This window comes from Aquila chrysaetos, chromosome 2 (assembly GCF_900496995.4).
Source record: "Aquila chrysaetos chrysaetos chromosome 2, bAquChr1.4, whole genome shotgun sequence".
In the NCBI taxonomy this organism is placed as follows: Eukaryota; Metazoa; Chordata; class Aves; order Accipitriformes; family Accipitridae; genus Aquila; species Aquila chrysaetos.
This window is the reverse complement of record NC_044005.1, coordinates 74,191,025-74,206,833: the sequence shown is the minus strand read 5'-3', so window position 1 is coordinate 74,206,833 and position 15,809 is coordinate 74,191,025. Positions and strand designations below refer to the sequence as shown.

General features: G+C 42.1%; 1 protein-coding gene across 1 annotated transcript; it reads left to right on the top strand.

Annotated features, from left to right (window-relative positions):
- The first annotated feature begins 8,165 nt into the window (after positions 1-8,165).
- On the top strand, positions 8,166-13,463 carry LOC115334218 (nuclear receptor subfamily 0 group B member 2-like). The gene is made up of 3 exons (XM_029998169.2): positions 8,166-8,325; positions 8,455-9,120; positions 13,216-13,463. Exons 1-3 carry the CDS (start codon positions 8,166-8,168, stop codon positions 13,461-13,463), a joined length of 1,074 nt encoding a protein of 357 aa, XP_029854029.2.
- Positions 13,464-15,809: the final 2,346 nt, after the last annotated feature.

Sequence of the window (15,809 nt, the reverse complement as noted above, 5' to 3'; positions counted from 1 at the left end):
CACTCCTCAACTGTGTGGCTCCTGAAGGAGAACATTACACTAAGACTAGAGAACACACTTGACTTCTTGCCTACGGTTTTATAACATGTTTGAAATCAGTACATTGCATACATTTCAATTTCCATTGCTCTAATGATCTGATGATTTCCTGAAACACTTTAATGGAGTTTCCACTGACCTTAAAATAATAGTATTTTTTAAAAAGTGGTTAAAAGTGCAGACTTTTATGAGACAAATGGAGCCAGACTTCTCTTTCAAAAATATGATTTTTGCAAATGTGCTTGCTTCTAAAAATCTCAGAGCTGTTTTTCAGGGTGACAGGAATAACATAAACACCAGAGAAGCAGCAGCTAATCTCACAACACTGAAATTCCAATAGTGAGTGAGCAAAGAATTCATTTACTGCATAGAGAAACAGATCCCGAAGAAGGTCTGAATGTATTTCAAACTACCAGTGAACAGCATGGAAATGCTTGTGTTTTCTGTCCACCTTTGACTCCGCTGGCAACTCACATCTTCATATGAATATCTGCAAATAATATTTATCCCGTCATAATCTGCTCTTATTAAATGTGCTCAGGTTTATCTTTTCCTCCTTTCCCTTCCTTCAGTTTTCAACCTGTACTATTTAAAAGTTTCAGGATCTTCTACTCTCTCAGCATCCCATTTCCTTCTACACAGAGGCACTGCAACTATCTTACTCTGGGTTTGAGCACATTTTCTTAGCCTTAGTTTCCTAATCCTATTTGCTCAAAACCAAACTCATCTTTGGCAAGGTTTTCTTCTTCACTCCTGCGGGACTTCATGGTTATCAGAAAGCTGGCTCTTTCCCCAAAGAATCTCGACAATAGAGCCTCACACATGGAGATAGAAGGATTTCCTTTACAGTTTCCAACATGTATATGACAACATCTTTTCTTCTTCCCCAGTTTCGTCAGACCAACTTATTCCTAAAGGAATTATTGCCGAAAGTTTGGCAGACTCTTGCCCTTATTGGTCTTCAGTGGTGCCAGTTAGGTGAATGTTTAACAGATTGAGTATCAGTTGTATGTAATACCAGAGAATGTCTAAAATCTGAAGTAATTCAAGCTCACGCAATCGAAGATGTGCTTAGACTTGGATGTACAGCTTTTGCAAAGATGTTTAAGCTCCAAAAGTGGACTGGGTTTTGTTATTCCTCCCAGTTCCAGGGATCCCCTGATGTCCTAGTCGCTGAATGGAGCGGGTTTGTGAACTGCTCTGTCCCTGCCCCTTTGGGAAATATTAAGGAAATAGATCTGCAATAAGATCCTACCACAGCTGTGTCTGAATTCTTCCCAGCCTTACTTCAAATCAGATGGGAAGCCAGCTGTGAGAGAACGAAGCAGGTATCTCCTTGGCAGGGGTGTGGAAGAAGAAAGTCACAGCAATCAAGGTAGGGAAGATGGTCGAAGACAGACAGAGAAAATGGGGCTCTTCTGGGTAAAATGTGGTGAGGAAATATCAGATGAAGAATATTTCTGGGTGAACACTTGGAGATTTGTACCTACATGCTCCATGAGTCATAATCAGTAACTGATTATGAAGAATCAAACCCAAATGATGTAGACTATTCTATCAGTTTTTAAGTAGTCTGAGCTCTAAGAAAATCCAAATTTTGAGATAGAACTGCTTTCTTCCTTTCCTTCCCCCAATCTGAATAGATAGATATTTAATTTAAGAGTCATTGATAGAGAAGTTATCCTATGGCAAACAGGGAGGGAAGTTCGGGCATGTTAATTTTTGTCACAGGGAAAACTCAATGCATTAGTCCTACACCTCTGGTAGAAGTTAGTCGCCCCTCATATATTTCAAAATAAAATGGAAGTGTTTGAGATTTAGATTTTTGGACCACAGATTACTTGCTACAACCTTGCTCATTTTATCATAAATAAAATGTGTAAAGACAAGTCTGAAGATATACACCATGTATCTAATCTGCTATCTAACCTTCACTTGCTAATCTGTGGTATTTATAGAGTGCTAATCACTAGATTAGGCATTTATCTTCAATGATATAAGGCAGACTTAAGTTTAATATGATAGTAGGCTCCATACTATGTTAAAATGTTTATCATCTCAATGGCTCGTCTCAGCACGGGAGGGGGCTGGAGGGAGGAGTCACCTTTGCAGTGCCACTCTGGAGACGGTATTGCTAGCCAGGGGCATTTTCTAACTTTGCTTTTTCAAAACTGTGCCCATTTTCTACCTTGCTTTCCAGCATTTTCTACTGGCTGAGCAATAGTAAGTGGTATATCTGTCTATATTTAAAATGACAGATGGTGCCTGTCCCAGTGCTGATAAGGGTGACTGTACAAATACTATCTCCTTGGTGGGGAAGCCATAGAAAAATGGCACAATCCGTACGAGGTCATTTCTGGTTTATTTTATAATGTCTACACCACTGCCCCCAAAGGTGTGCCCTTATAAAAATTTGCCAATTTACCCTTATAAAAATTCACCAATTTTTCTAGTATGAAGAAAGCGAACGATTAATGTTGGGCAGCTTAAAGCCTACTCATGTCTCCAGATTCATGCCCCTTTCCATACACTACTTTAAACAAACCCTTACCTTTAACCAAGGGAGAAATGACCCAGTAGCAGTGTGTCTGCCATGGTGGGCACAGCTCTGCTGCAACTGCAAAGTGATGACTGCTTTTAGGTGAAGAAGGCTCTGACCCCATGTTACTGAGAGGCAGGGTAAAGCTGTTCAAAAATCATGGAAAGAGTTTACTTGTCCAGCTGTTTTTTCTTTGTTTTAAACAACCATGAAAGCCCTTTTGGGTTTATTTATGCACTTGCATAGATGGAAATCCATTGCTGCTTTAGATTCATAAGAAGCTGAAGAGTTAAGAAATATGTTCCTCTGTCACCCGATCTTCTGCCCGAGGAGCATCACTGAGCTGATTATTTATTTATAATAATTTTAGTTATATTTTAGTCTCAGATTGGGTTATAGCTCCAGATGGCACGTGTGTTTGCATTCACATTTGCAACAGCTAAAGTATGGTCAGGCAGCATAAAGTCTCTAACAAAAAGTCCTTGGTCTAAAATGAAGACAAACACTCTCCCTTCTTCAGCCAGTGACAAGCACCTCCCAAAAAGTCACTTTAAATGCTACTTCAGTGTGTTTGGAAACAAAGAACAGCAGAACAGGAGTTAAATGTAGATGGCTGGGGTAGGCTTTTAGGAAGGGGGCTTCTCTGAGCTCCTACTTCATGTCAAGATGTGGGGCAGAAGTTCAGAGGCATCTGCCTTTCCTCTAACTTGGTCACCAGAGGCAAGTTTAAAACAGGCCTAGTTTCAGTGATAGTCAACATTTCACTGCAGGGCCTCCGGGGGCAGCTGCCTCTCTATTAATTTGCTACTTCTATTCAAATGGCTACCATCAAAAAGATGCTGATTTTACCACACCTAATCAAGCAAAGTATTTTAAGCACTTGCTTAACTTCAATCACTTGAAAAGTTCACCCACTGACCTTCAAGATAAGCTAGATGTGTTTAAACTAACTGGGTTTATAATTTACATACCCTTGCTTCAGATAAAAGGGCCAAATCCTAGTTTGCCATGGCATTACCTGTTAGAGCATAAGCTAAAGGCACAGTTTCAGAGCTTGTTTCAAAGCTGAGCAGGCTTTAACTTGGAGATTATACTTCTCAATGGTAGCTCTCGGTTCCTCTGGCTGAGAAAGGAATACCTTTATTGCTCAGGAAAAATGGTGCGCACCTTGGGACAAGGAGGAGATGGAGCCTTTCAGGAAAGATATCGGTTTTATTACTGGCTCCTTTTGTCATCATTAAGGCTGTTAGTGAAGTCAGGTGTCCTCAAAAGTACCAGTGACACGAGATTCACCCAACTCCTCCCAGAAAACAAAATGTATAAAACTCCTAGAAAAAATCCTGTTCTGAAGTCATATAGATGTTTATAGGCCAATTAAATGTTTGTACTGGAGACCAGAGAGATAAGAGATCACTGAATCAAGGAATATGTGCATGTATCAGACTGGTGTGACAGGATGACCTCAAAAAGGCTGCTGTCAGCTTCCTAGGAAGGTGTTTCCTTCTTGTAGCCCATATGAAACAATAGTGGAAGATTCTTCTCCTCCAGAAATGCATCTGCCTCCAGTCTCACCTTTTAAGAAAGTTGGAGAGCTCGCATCGCTGCTTATCAATAACTTGGTTACTATATACATTGTACACCAATGCGTATATGTCTATATATAGACACGGCTGCAAGGACAACGTCAGATTTTCTGTCCCGTAGTTAAATTATGATAGTCTTTTAAAGAACTCACGGCATCGAGTGAACTATTCTGAAGAGCAGTGCCTTCAAAGTTTCAGAATATGAATGTTCGCTGATGATACAAAATTACTCAGAGGAAGACTAGGGCTGTCAGAAGAATTGCAGAAGGGCTTTATGAAAATCATCAACTAGGTGTCAAATGATAATTCAGTGTATATATATATAATGGCAAAAGATGCACATAAGATAAAACACCCCCGACTCCACTCCTGACTAAGATGAGAGCCTCTGAACTGATGACTATCACTCAGGAGTAAAACTTGGGGCTGCGACAGTTTCATGGCAACAACAGCTCAGTGTTCAGGAGTGACTTCTGGGAAAGACAAAACAATGAACTTCATTCTGTCCCTGTATAAATCCGTGCTCGCCTAAGTCCTAGATACCGTGTCCTGTTCTGATACCTTCCCCACTTCCCCTTAAAGAATATCTCAGAAATGATACAGGGCTAAGAAAGGTTCAAAGAAGGGTAACAAGATGATCAAAGGCATGGTACCACTCTAAAGAAAGAACAATTTTGGAAGCTACTTCTCTGTAGTTTGGACAAAGGATAACCGTGGTAGTCTTACTGAGATTTATAAAACAGAGAAAGCTATAGAGAGGGTGAATAGGGATTGACTGATTCCTTTTTTTTTCCCCAGTACAAGAGCAAGAAGGCACCAAATCCAGCAAATGTCAGGTTTGATCAAGTTTTGTCTCATGTACAGCATCCACAGAGCTCCTTGACATAGGCTGATGTGGATATTCATGTGGCTTCAGGAGCAGACTGCATGAGATCATAGGGTAGAAATTAATTGAGAGTTATTAAATGCATAAAATCACTCTGGTTCAGGAATTCCCTAAGCTGCAAATGACTGAAGGCAAGAAAAGTACTCATGAGAAGAGTGGTATATATCTTACACTCTTCCTTGAAGGACTCACGTTTGGCTACTGCCAAGGTAAGGACGAGATGGCCACTTAAGGTCCTATATTATCTGACAAGTCTCTTCAGCCTTCCAAGTATTCTATTAGGCTAATTAAGGCTATGGGCTAAGAGCCAAAAATACTACACGTCTTATACTTTTGGATATTTAAGAATGTGCATAAGTCACCGGACATTTATATAGTAACAAATATCCCTCAGCTCCTGCTGACTTCATTACACTGACCCTGCTGTTGCACACTGGTCAGAGAGGGTAGAAGCCTGGGACCATCTATGCCTAGCAGACAGCTTTTGCAAACCTGAGAAATCCAGGGATTTTAGGAAAAAGGTTGCATCATGTGTGAATCACCTAAACAACAAAGATGAAGAGCTATATCAAGTATATATTACCTGTAACAGTAATATACAGGCATGCAAAAACCCATTACCTATGGGAGAGACGGAGGATGGCAGCCTTGCTCGGAGAAGGACAATTCCCAGCAGTGGTGTGAATATCCACAAGCTGTCTGTAGCAATTTTGTGTGTGGACTTAGGATACATTTTTCAGTTGTCCAAATGGTGGCACTTGTGCTGGAGGAGCAATTCTGATGGTTTCAGAGAGAATGTGGTGGCAGTGAGTATTTGTGGGTGTGTGTGCTTTGTTGATTGAAAAAATATATAAATGCAAAACAGAAAAAATAACACTGATGTGACTCTGTCTTACTGTTCTCAAACCACCATGCTAGAAACAGCTAAAATAGATAAAAGTCCATGGGGATTTCTCATATCCCAAAATTGTTTTTTGTATAGTAAACTTTCTTAAAGTTTGAAAGTAAGAAGCATTGCTACTGTAGCAAGAAGACTGTAGCTGCTTGATATCTAGGTGCACGTGGCTTCAACCATTCTATAGGTAAGATTTATAAAGAAAAAAATAACTATTGTCTAATTTATGAGCATAGAGCTAAATTTAGCTGCTGGTCCTCTATATTTGAGAAAATCAGGTCACACAGAGAGCTCATTTCAGACAATTTTGAATCAGGACCACCAGGATCAGTTTCACCTGCAATTCAGTATTGACTCATAATTCTAAGTAATCATTCTCTCAGAAAAAGCTGGTGATGTGTCCTTAGCAGTTATACTGAGGCAGTAACCTTTACTCTGTATTTTTGGTAAACAGTCACAAAGCTATTATAATACACCAGGAATTCCTGTTAGAAAAATACCATTTGCTTCTGCCTCTTAGAACTATATACAATCAAAGGAAATCAATTATTATAAATAGAAATGGTATCCAATACCATATGTTACTGATATCAGGAGTCTCTGCATATGACTAATGAAGATCTCAGGAAAAAAAAAAAAAGTAGGAAAGGAACCAATTTAATCTGGAGTAGAACTTTAATAAGCACAATTAATAGGAACAGTGAAATGATGACATGAACCATGAGGGTGAAATGATGGTGAACTGTGAAATGGTGCTGATTTCAGCTGAAGTAAAAAATTTTTTCCTTGGAGGAGTTGGGTTTATCAGAGGTCACTCTCCTACCTAGATTACTGAAACACTACCATGCTCACCAGCAATTAGGAGACAGAACTTCTTTTCACAAACTTTGTGTAAGAATGATTTTAGCAAGCTCAGTCTCTTTTTCTAGTACAGCCATTAGCCAATCTATGTAACTCATGGAGAGCCTCAGATGGCATTAGCCCTGCAACTGGAGTTCATTCCACTGAACCTCAGCCCAGTGAGAATTTTACAGTGAGAATAAGAAGAACGGGACTTCCCGGGGACTTCTGTGTTGCTGTGCCACTTTCAACCTGAAAAGCTCTTTGATACCCCAGCAATGGACAACAGTAGAGAGCTGCTGAATGGATGGAGAGATGGACAAGCAAATCCCATCAGTGTTCAGTGCCCCGTGACTTTCAGTGCAGTTAGTGGTAGTTGCACCTCAGCAGCACTAGATTGCTCAACTTTGGAGCAGTCATCTCTTCCTCCACTTTTTATCTCCTCAGAAGGGAAAAATTTTGCAACATAAATATCACGGAGATGTAAAAAAAAGGAAAATTTAAAATGGCCCAGCATGGAAAAATCAAACAGTTGTAGCAAAGGACAAATTTGCAGCTATTCATCTGATGGGATAGCCTTTACACACCTAAGGCTTGGAGATCTAACAGCAGTAGCGCTTGGAGCTGTTGTTTTTAATGCTCATTTTTAGTTAAGATGTCCTAAGAGCCTAGATGGTAGGAATGCATAAACATTATGCTTGGTGAAAAACTTAGTACCTCTTCCCCTATATAAAAGCAAGCAAGAGAGTGAAAAGTAACGAAAACTTGAAGTATCAGTTTCTTCTTATGAAGGCTGAGTTCCTTGCATTCCTGCTACTTAATGTTCCCTGATGCTGACTGAAGAGTCCTGACAATTCTATCACTCAGCTCTTGCTCTGCTACAAAAATTCCCCCCACCCCAGTACGAATTGCCATTTTTCTCTCTTTCTTCATCAGTTTCATTTCCACAGCTTGTACGAAGAATATTTAATTACACAGCAAGTCTGGGAGAAGTCCGCGTGTTCTGTGTTTGAAATTATCATACGTGAAATGCAGGAGATATAACACTGTCATGAGCTATGGCAGCTGGCTTTCTCTGAAGTTTCTCTCAAATCTCCCAGGAATGTGAAATAATTCCTATACATGGGATTTCCTTCCCTGGGACTTTCACCCGTGAGCTCCTTGACATAGGTATCACATCCTATTAGCTACAGTGTAGAGTACGAACACCGTTAAGTGCTCCGTGAAAAGTAACGGTAGGCATCCACAGCGCCTTCAGGTGACTCCTTTTAACGCAAAATAAAAGCGTCTACTCAAGGGGCTGCTCCCACAGCGTCATTCGTACATATGAATGTATTTCTGTGCGCTCCAGAGCATTAGCTAGCGGGCAAGGTCAGCGTATCAATGAAACCAGAGGCAACTTGTTCCTTCTTCGCTTACGGTGTCAGAGTTTTCACTGGAGTCCCCCTCAGGGGCCGGCGGTACGTGTCACGCGTGGCGGTGGCAGCCGTCACCGGCTCCGCGGTGAGCGCCGGCGGCCGTGCTGCCGGCGGGCGAGAGCCCCGTGCGGCACCGGCAGCCCGCGGCCCGCGGCCCCGCCTCGTTCGACATGGGTTGCTGCAAATAAAGTTCAAGGTGACTTCACAGATCAGGGTCATATTGCTTCTCAGCCGCCCGTCTACATAAAAAGCAGGGAGTGCCTCGCTGCGTGGCAGAAATGCTCTCCCCTGCTGCTGGTGCATAGCTCCACGTGCACTGTCGCCCGCCGCGGGGAATGCTGGCTCTATGGCTACCGAGCTGCCAGCTGAGAAATTTGGGAAACGTCAGTGGGAGACAGACCATGCTAAGAGCATCCTGTACCAGATCCTTAATGAAGAGCGTGGAAGTGAGACCAAGCGGCACCAGCAGGATCGCGGTCCCCACCACTCCGCGGGAAGCAAGGGCTGCTCTTGTATGGACAGGAGAAGAGTTGTCCTGAAAACACCAGAAATCGCGTGCAGAAGAGCTTTTGAAGTGCTCTTGAAGACTTTAACTTTTATTAGAAACTTGCCTTCTTTTTATCACGTGCCTTGGGAGGACCAGCTTGTCCTCATACAGCAGAACTGGGCCCCTCTTTTTGTCCTGGGCATGGCACAAGAAGGGGTGGATTTTGACCTGAGAGAGATTTCAGCCCCTAGTTTATTGAAAAAAATCCTCCTCAATCAGTCTTTGACAGCTAGCAATGAACTGGGCAGCTCGTCACTGGGAGCATCTTTAGCAGAAGTTCAGAAGATGAAGAATTTATTGTGGAAATTCTGGGACCTGGACATAAGTGTAAAAGAATATGCCTACCTTAAAGGAATTATTCTTTTTAATTCCGGTAAGTCCTCCTGGAAATTACACAGATGATTATGTGCCTAGAAGGACATTTGGCATTTTCATTTGCGTAGAGACAAATGCTTAGTTTTACTCTTTTCTATTAATAGAGCTAAATGTTCTCAAAAATCCGTATTCCACAATTTAATGATCTTCTGCCTGAAGTAGTTTATTTAGGTTCCTTGGATGTGTGCAGTAGGTCACCCACTGCAAGCCAAAACAGCTTCTATTAAACAAATTTTAAGTCATAAAGAATTAACCATGCCACTTGAAACTGATTTCCAGTTCAAAGGTAATACAGCGGCCTCACCCATAGTACAGCAAAGGAGAGATGGTACATGGGTATGTGATGTGAGTATTAGAAGTATTTTAACAAAGACTTCCTCTGTAGCAAGAACACTGGAGAAGATAAAATAATCTCTATCGTCTGATTTTCATCAGGGAAGCAAAAGGATATTGTGTTGAGGTTACACAGCTTTTATTTATTTATATATTTATCTGTCTATCCTTTAGTATCTCTACATGGGACTGCAGTCACGGAGCAAAATCAGACTAGTGATTGCATCCTCTCACTTCTGGTGCCAAGTTTAGCCTCTTTAGGAAGGAAGGTTGCCTAGGTCAGCACCACGGAGTGCGTGAGGCATTAAAAGCTGAGCTCTAAGTCCACTAAAGTAAATGGAAAGACTTATTGACTCCAGTTTGCTCTGGCTCAGATCCCCGTCTCCTTCCACAGCAATCACTGCTGTTGGCTGCTCTGTCAGCAGCGTGCTATACTTGGGATTGCACCAAAAGGATACTTGAATGCTTCAGTTATTCCATGATATTTCTTGTGGTGAAATGTTTATAGGCTGCTCAAAGGCTGTAGTGACTTTATATTTGTTTTCAATAGGATTCAAATTCTGATTCTTGAGATGTAATGTCATCCAGATGTTTGGTATTGTCTCGTGTGTCTATGCCATAGCATCAGACCAGCGGAGTTTGTTTCAGTGCAAGTTATTTTCTCAGTTTTTTCACAATAAAATTGGGCTGAAAGAAACGACTGGTTATATCCAGGGTGATGCTAAGAGGAGAAATCCCTCATCTGCAATGGCTTACACAGTTTAACTAGCAGGCATTTTTATTATCTCTGTGGATAAAATGCAATTTTCACTTAAGGAGAAAGCAGCAGAAGCAGCGTTATGTTCTGGTTTTGTGCCTTCTAATGCCTGCTACTTCCCCAGGGCGCCGTATGAGAAGCCCAGCAATGCTTCATGCTCTGCAGACACTGTCCAGAGTTTCAGGGGGACTCCCTAGTTCTTAGGTGGGATGACCCTATTCTGCAGAGGTGCCTTTCTCCATGGGCTGCAGAAGGCAGCTGGGAGGACTTCAGTTAAGCCTAGACTGACTCCAGATGAAACAAAGAGTCACAGTCTAACTCTGGGCTGAAACAGGTACTCGGGGCTTATACACAGCCCAAACCACCCTTTCTCTACCTGTTTTGCTGCAAACAAATCTGTACAGCTGTCGTTTCACAGTTACTATTTTTAAGAGTTTTTGAACACTTTCCACCAAACTCAGAAAATGTATTCTACATACATGCAGCACATTTTCAGCTGCCCTCTTAGTTTTGGCTTGATGTTTGGCCAAACCTTAAAATTTTGCAGGCCTCAGTGCTAAGAGGATTTCAGGCTGCCACCAGCAGCGACAACACTAAACCCTCTCCTGGATCATGGATTACCTCGTGTGGGCTCCCACCCTGAATGTTTTATTCCTGTTGGGACCACCGAAACTGCCTGAGGCAAAGGGGAAGGACGAAGCACAGAGCAGTCCAGAGCTGGGTTATGAGTTGGAGTTCAACAGGGTGCCCAGAAATGCAGCTGTAGCAGCACAGCTAGGACAGTGCTTGGGCAAAAAGCATGACAAACAAGTATGGCAGAGGTTTGCTTGTGCCCTAATTCATCTCTTGTGGTATAGAGAATGTGCTTACTATCATAAAAAAATCCCTTTGGGGACAGGGTGGCAGGCAGCATGGAGTGTGAGTCCTCCCACAGTACTTCTGTGCGGGAGGCTCTGGCTGGGTCATTGATCGACCACATCTGGACTAGCAAGAACCTGCGAAGGAGAAAGCATGTGCCCAGCCCCTGAGGGGAAATGGGCAGCCTTGCATCAACTGAATCCAGACTCTCCAGAACATCTTGCCATCCCTGCTTTTCGCAGGATGCTTTGGCTAGGTGGCTTCGGAGAGGTCAATGTGTGTATGGGTGAAGGGTCCGGCTGCAAGAACTTCTCTAGAACCCAAGCAATAAGTCAAAGGAAGGAGCAGGTAGGACTGTCCCGCCACGCATGAACTGCACAGAGTGAGGTGAAACCGCTCTTGCTGCTTTTGACAATTGTCTGAAAAGCAATGAGAACAGCGAAGAGATGGGAATCGTGAAAAACAGTGCTGTTATTGTATCAGTGCCAAATATATATGTTGATGGAGTTATATATATATATATATATGTAACTCCATCAAAGCTGTGACAGGACTTCTGTTAAAAAAAGACACTCTTAAGAGGTTTACAGTTCAGCTGGAAATATCTGTTTCACTGAGTATTATTACAACAGATCTCAGAACAAGAAGTTTCTCATTACTTGTAAATTAAAGCCAGTGTTTGATTACATATAAAAGAAGACCAAATGGGGAAATTAAGCAAATTTGAAGGGATATAAGCAATTGCAATTTCATCCTGAATATATAAAATCTTGACAACTTCCTTTCCATGAAAAAATCTAACACTTGGAACCATCCTCACAGCTTGCAGCTGGTGGTAATCCTGAGGGAGAAGATGACTTTTCCAAACCCTTCATTTCTGGCTAGCCCAGTTGCAGGCTTTGCTGAGGCTTCTCCTCTGGCAGTGATGTCTGGGGAGAAGAGAGCTGCTGAATACTGACACAGGGCAGCCAGCCACAGACTGAAGAAAACCCAACCTGGTTGATTTTGCCGTAGTACAGGACACTAGGCAAGAAGGCAGAACCTCCCATACCTAAATGAATGTTCCTATATGAAAGACTCCCTGGTCTAAGCTGTTCAGATCCCATCCCAGGGAGGCATGGGGTCGGTCACTGTAAAAGATGCTAAACGGGCCTGGAGTGTGTGCTGGGAGATGGGTTAAAATAAGACATGGGAGCCAGGAGAGGCAGAAGTCAAAACTTGGGGATTCATGCTACCCTGTCCAGACTGCAGCAATTCTAGGCAGGAAAAGACGGTGTTATCCTCAGGCAGTGAGGACAGGAGGCAACAGGTTGCTGAGAGCTACATGACAAAGCAATCCCACCAGAGGCAAAGGATAAACACGGGGTGTCCTTTGAACTGAGCCCTGGCACCCACAAAGACCCTCAGCGAGCCAGCAGGTTTGAAGTCACGTGCTGTGGGAGGTATGGGATTGAGGCTCCGGACCATGGCTCTACAGAGCAGAGACCTCTCCCTCTTCAGAAATGGCTGAGGAAAGGGAGTACAAAACAAGGAAATAAAATTATCTACCCTACTCCTGTGGGTCGTGATAGATCTCACAGAGAACCTTTATGCTCTTTTCAGACTGTAAATGAAGATATCTAGATAGCATGGTGAACCACAGTGCCCCAGCTTAGTCTAGCAACCAGAGGCAACAATAGGAGGGAGATGGGGCTGGGTAGACCTGAAACCTATGTCTTTAGACCGCCAGCCTGCTTGCTGCTCCAAACCACCCCCTCTATCTTCCTGATGTTACCTACCTATTTTAGATTAGAGGTGGAATGTTTCCACCTACTCAGACTACGGTCTCAGCATCATTTGGTGGGTAGACAACACTATAAAGCTGCTTCTCCATCTGTACTGAGTGAAAGTTATTTCCTGATACCATTTCAAAGCTGGGTTTAATGTAATGGGCTAGATTCCAATGTGCCTACAATGCTGCTCAATGTTCCTTCAAATTATTGAACTAGACATATCTTCTTTTTCCAAAAAGTATGTTTAGAAAGTTTTTATTGTTTTCTAGAGAAAGTAGTACTATAAGCTAGAAAGCCAGACACTCATCATTATGAAGGGCACAGAACGAAAGCATTTACTCAAGATTTATTATTTTACTTTTTGTTTTCACAGGATGCCATGTCCTAAAATGTCTCCCCTATGTACAAACACTGCAGCAGGAAGCTCAGCAAGCCTTGATGGAGTTTATCTCAACAATGTTCCACAGAAACCTAGGCAGGTTTGCTTGGATTCTTCAGCTAATTGCCTCTCTTCAAGACATCAGTGCAGATGCTATTGAAGAGCTCTTCTTCAGGCCCATCCTAGGACAGGCCACCCTAAATGTATTACTTCTAGAAACTCTACATATCAAGCCAGACTAGCTTTGAAAACAGATGACATCTGTGCTCTCAAATACCTGTTTTTGAAGAGATGAGAGGATTCTGTGAGCTAAACACATTTCAAACAAATCATTGATGCATCTTTGTAAGCCATATATATTTTTTGTATGATGAAGTAATTTTGTAACATTTTAGAATTAAAAGCAGAGAAATCTAAGCATTTCATGATTCTGTGTGCTTTCAAAAACCTTTAGTCTAACGTATTCAAAGACTGTCTAGGAGCACCAGAATTCTTTCCAGTTGTGCTAGGTTCAACTGTATTATTTCTAGTGAGCATTTTTATGGCTGTTTAAAACTATACTATACACTTTTGGCTTTCCAGAAGTTTTTGCTTTCAGGAAAAGGGGCAGTGGCAAGTTGTATTCAGTGCGTCACCAATTGAAGATGAACAGATACATAAAAGGCTGATCAATGGTAAAATCAGTATAAATCCTTCCTTTTCCTGGGATGTCATTCCCCGATCCCAGCCCCTTTTCTGTTCCACTGAGAACTCTAGTCCTTGGCTGTAATTGCTTGATAGAGCTCCCCCTTATTAACTGCTTTCTTATAGGCTCCTTTTCTAAGTCTTGCTGTAAACTGTGGGCATTAAATCCTTCTCCCATTATTCACAAAGTCCTCCCCTGACTAAGAAACTGAACAATATGATTAAAAAATTTGTTGACTGCACAAAAGCCGCTGTTCAGAATTGTTTCTACAATGGGAATAACAAAGGCTGAAAGCTACTATGCTATGCCATAAATAGCAGAACTAATGTAGCCCAGTTTCCTACATATTTAAGACCTTCGCCCTTTAGCCCTCCCTGCACTGTTTTATAATTACCCTCACTTCCCTCCAAACAGATGGTAGTTGTTTCTTTGACAGCAGAAATGCTGAAATACGGTTTCCTACAGATGTGTACAATCTGTTCCTCCATCTCTCACTGCAAGAGTTCCACGTCTCCACCTCCATGTGTGCTGTAGCGTGCCCCACAACATCTCACTGTCTCCTGTCTGGCTGGAGAAGGGGCAGCACGTGTTGGGGTTGGCGCCAAGCTATGTGTGTCCTGACTGGTCATCCGTCAGGATAAAAAAAACATTGAGCTCATACTTTAGCTGCAGCAAGGGAAGCTATTTGTATCTCTTTCCCGTCCCATTCCTCTCCCAATGGTTTCCATGAAACTTAGAGGAATTAATTTCTGAGTTGTTTCAGTAGAGAGTCCAATCTAGTTTTGTTTGGCAAGGGGGCTCAAATTCACCAAATGGGGACTGACAGGCAGGTAGACAGACAGGAGGAGGACAAAGAGTATGATAGCTTAATTCACGCTTCCTTAGAAAGTCAAGCTAAAATCATAAGAAAAAGAACTCACATATATATACACACACACATCAACACATGTTTACATACAGAGATGGATGTTCAAAGGACTTTAAAAGAAAGTCAGTCAAGGAAAAAAGACGTTTAAATAATAAGAAGAGTTTACTACCTACCCGTTTTGACTAAATACCACACATTTTTTCCCCACTTTGGTAATTGAGGAATAAACTATAAAAATAAAGGGAAAGAAGTAAATCCTAAACAAGACAAACCAACTAAGGCCCTGGGTACTAGTGATCTTGGAAGTAACAACCTCTACAGTAAATACAACTCACCTTCCTATGTTACAGGCTAACCAGAAATTAAGCTTTTTGGACTGATATTTTCCATTGAAAGCCTTCAGGCTAGCAGTTTTCAGTAGGTTTTTGTTAAAATGGTTCAATAATACTGCCACAGTTCAAGTGGTGCATAGTAACAGGATATTCCATGGTTAGTTGTTTGTGTTAGCGAATGGAAACATTAGTTCCAGAGATTTGCTTTTCGTCTGTTCTTTTTAAGATTCGCCCAAGCAGTATACATCCCAAAATTGTATTTGTACATTTGGTATTGACAACACCATATGGTAGTAGACATACGAGTTTGTCTCTCTCAGACACCTCAGAAGTCCTGACAGCTTCTACCTTCTGGCTACTACAAGTGCTCCACTTGCACAGGTGACAGTGCAGCGCAGGCCAGGGCTGCGTGAGCTGGAGGCACTGCACATGCAGCAGCTTCTGCAATGAGAATGGGAAGAAGATCCCTGCTCTGATCTCAGTGCTCCCACTGCTGGTTAGAAGAGACCAGAGAGAAGAAACACCCTCAGCTCAGTGGGAACAGTGAGGAATTTTGCATAGAGGTAAAAAGTACAGAAAACATGTAAAATGAGAAATAGTCATGGGTGGTTAGAGACTGGAGCAAAAAGGGAGATCAAAAAAAGCAGAAGAGCGGGACAGAAGCAGCTTATTAATAGAGCTAATTTCTGTGTAGTGCCCAGTT

Coding starts and splice junctions, on each gene's coding strand:
- LOC115334218 (XM_029998169.2), top strand. CDS start 8,166: ATGAAACCAGAGGCAACTTGTTCCTTCTTCGCTTACGGTGTCAGAGTT. Junction 8,326..8,454: donor TGCCGGCGGGCGAGAGCCCC/GTGCGGCACCGG, acceptor CATAAAAAGCAG/GGAGTGCCTCGCTGCGTGGC. Junction 9,121..13,215: donor AATTATTCTTTTTAATTCCG/GTAAGTCCTCCT, acceptor TTGTTTTCACAG/GATGCCATGTCCTAAAATGT.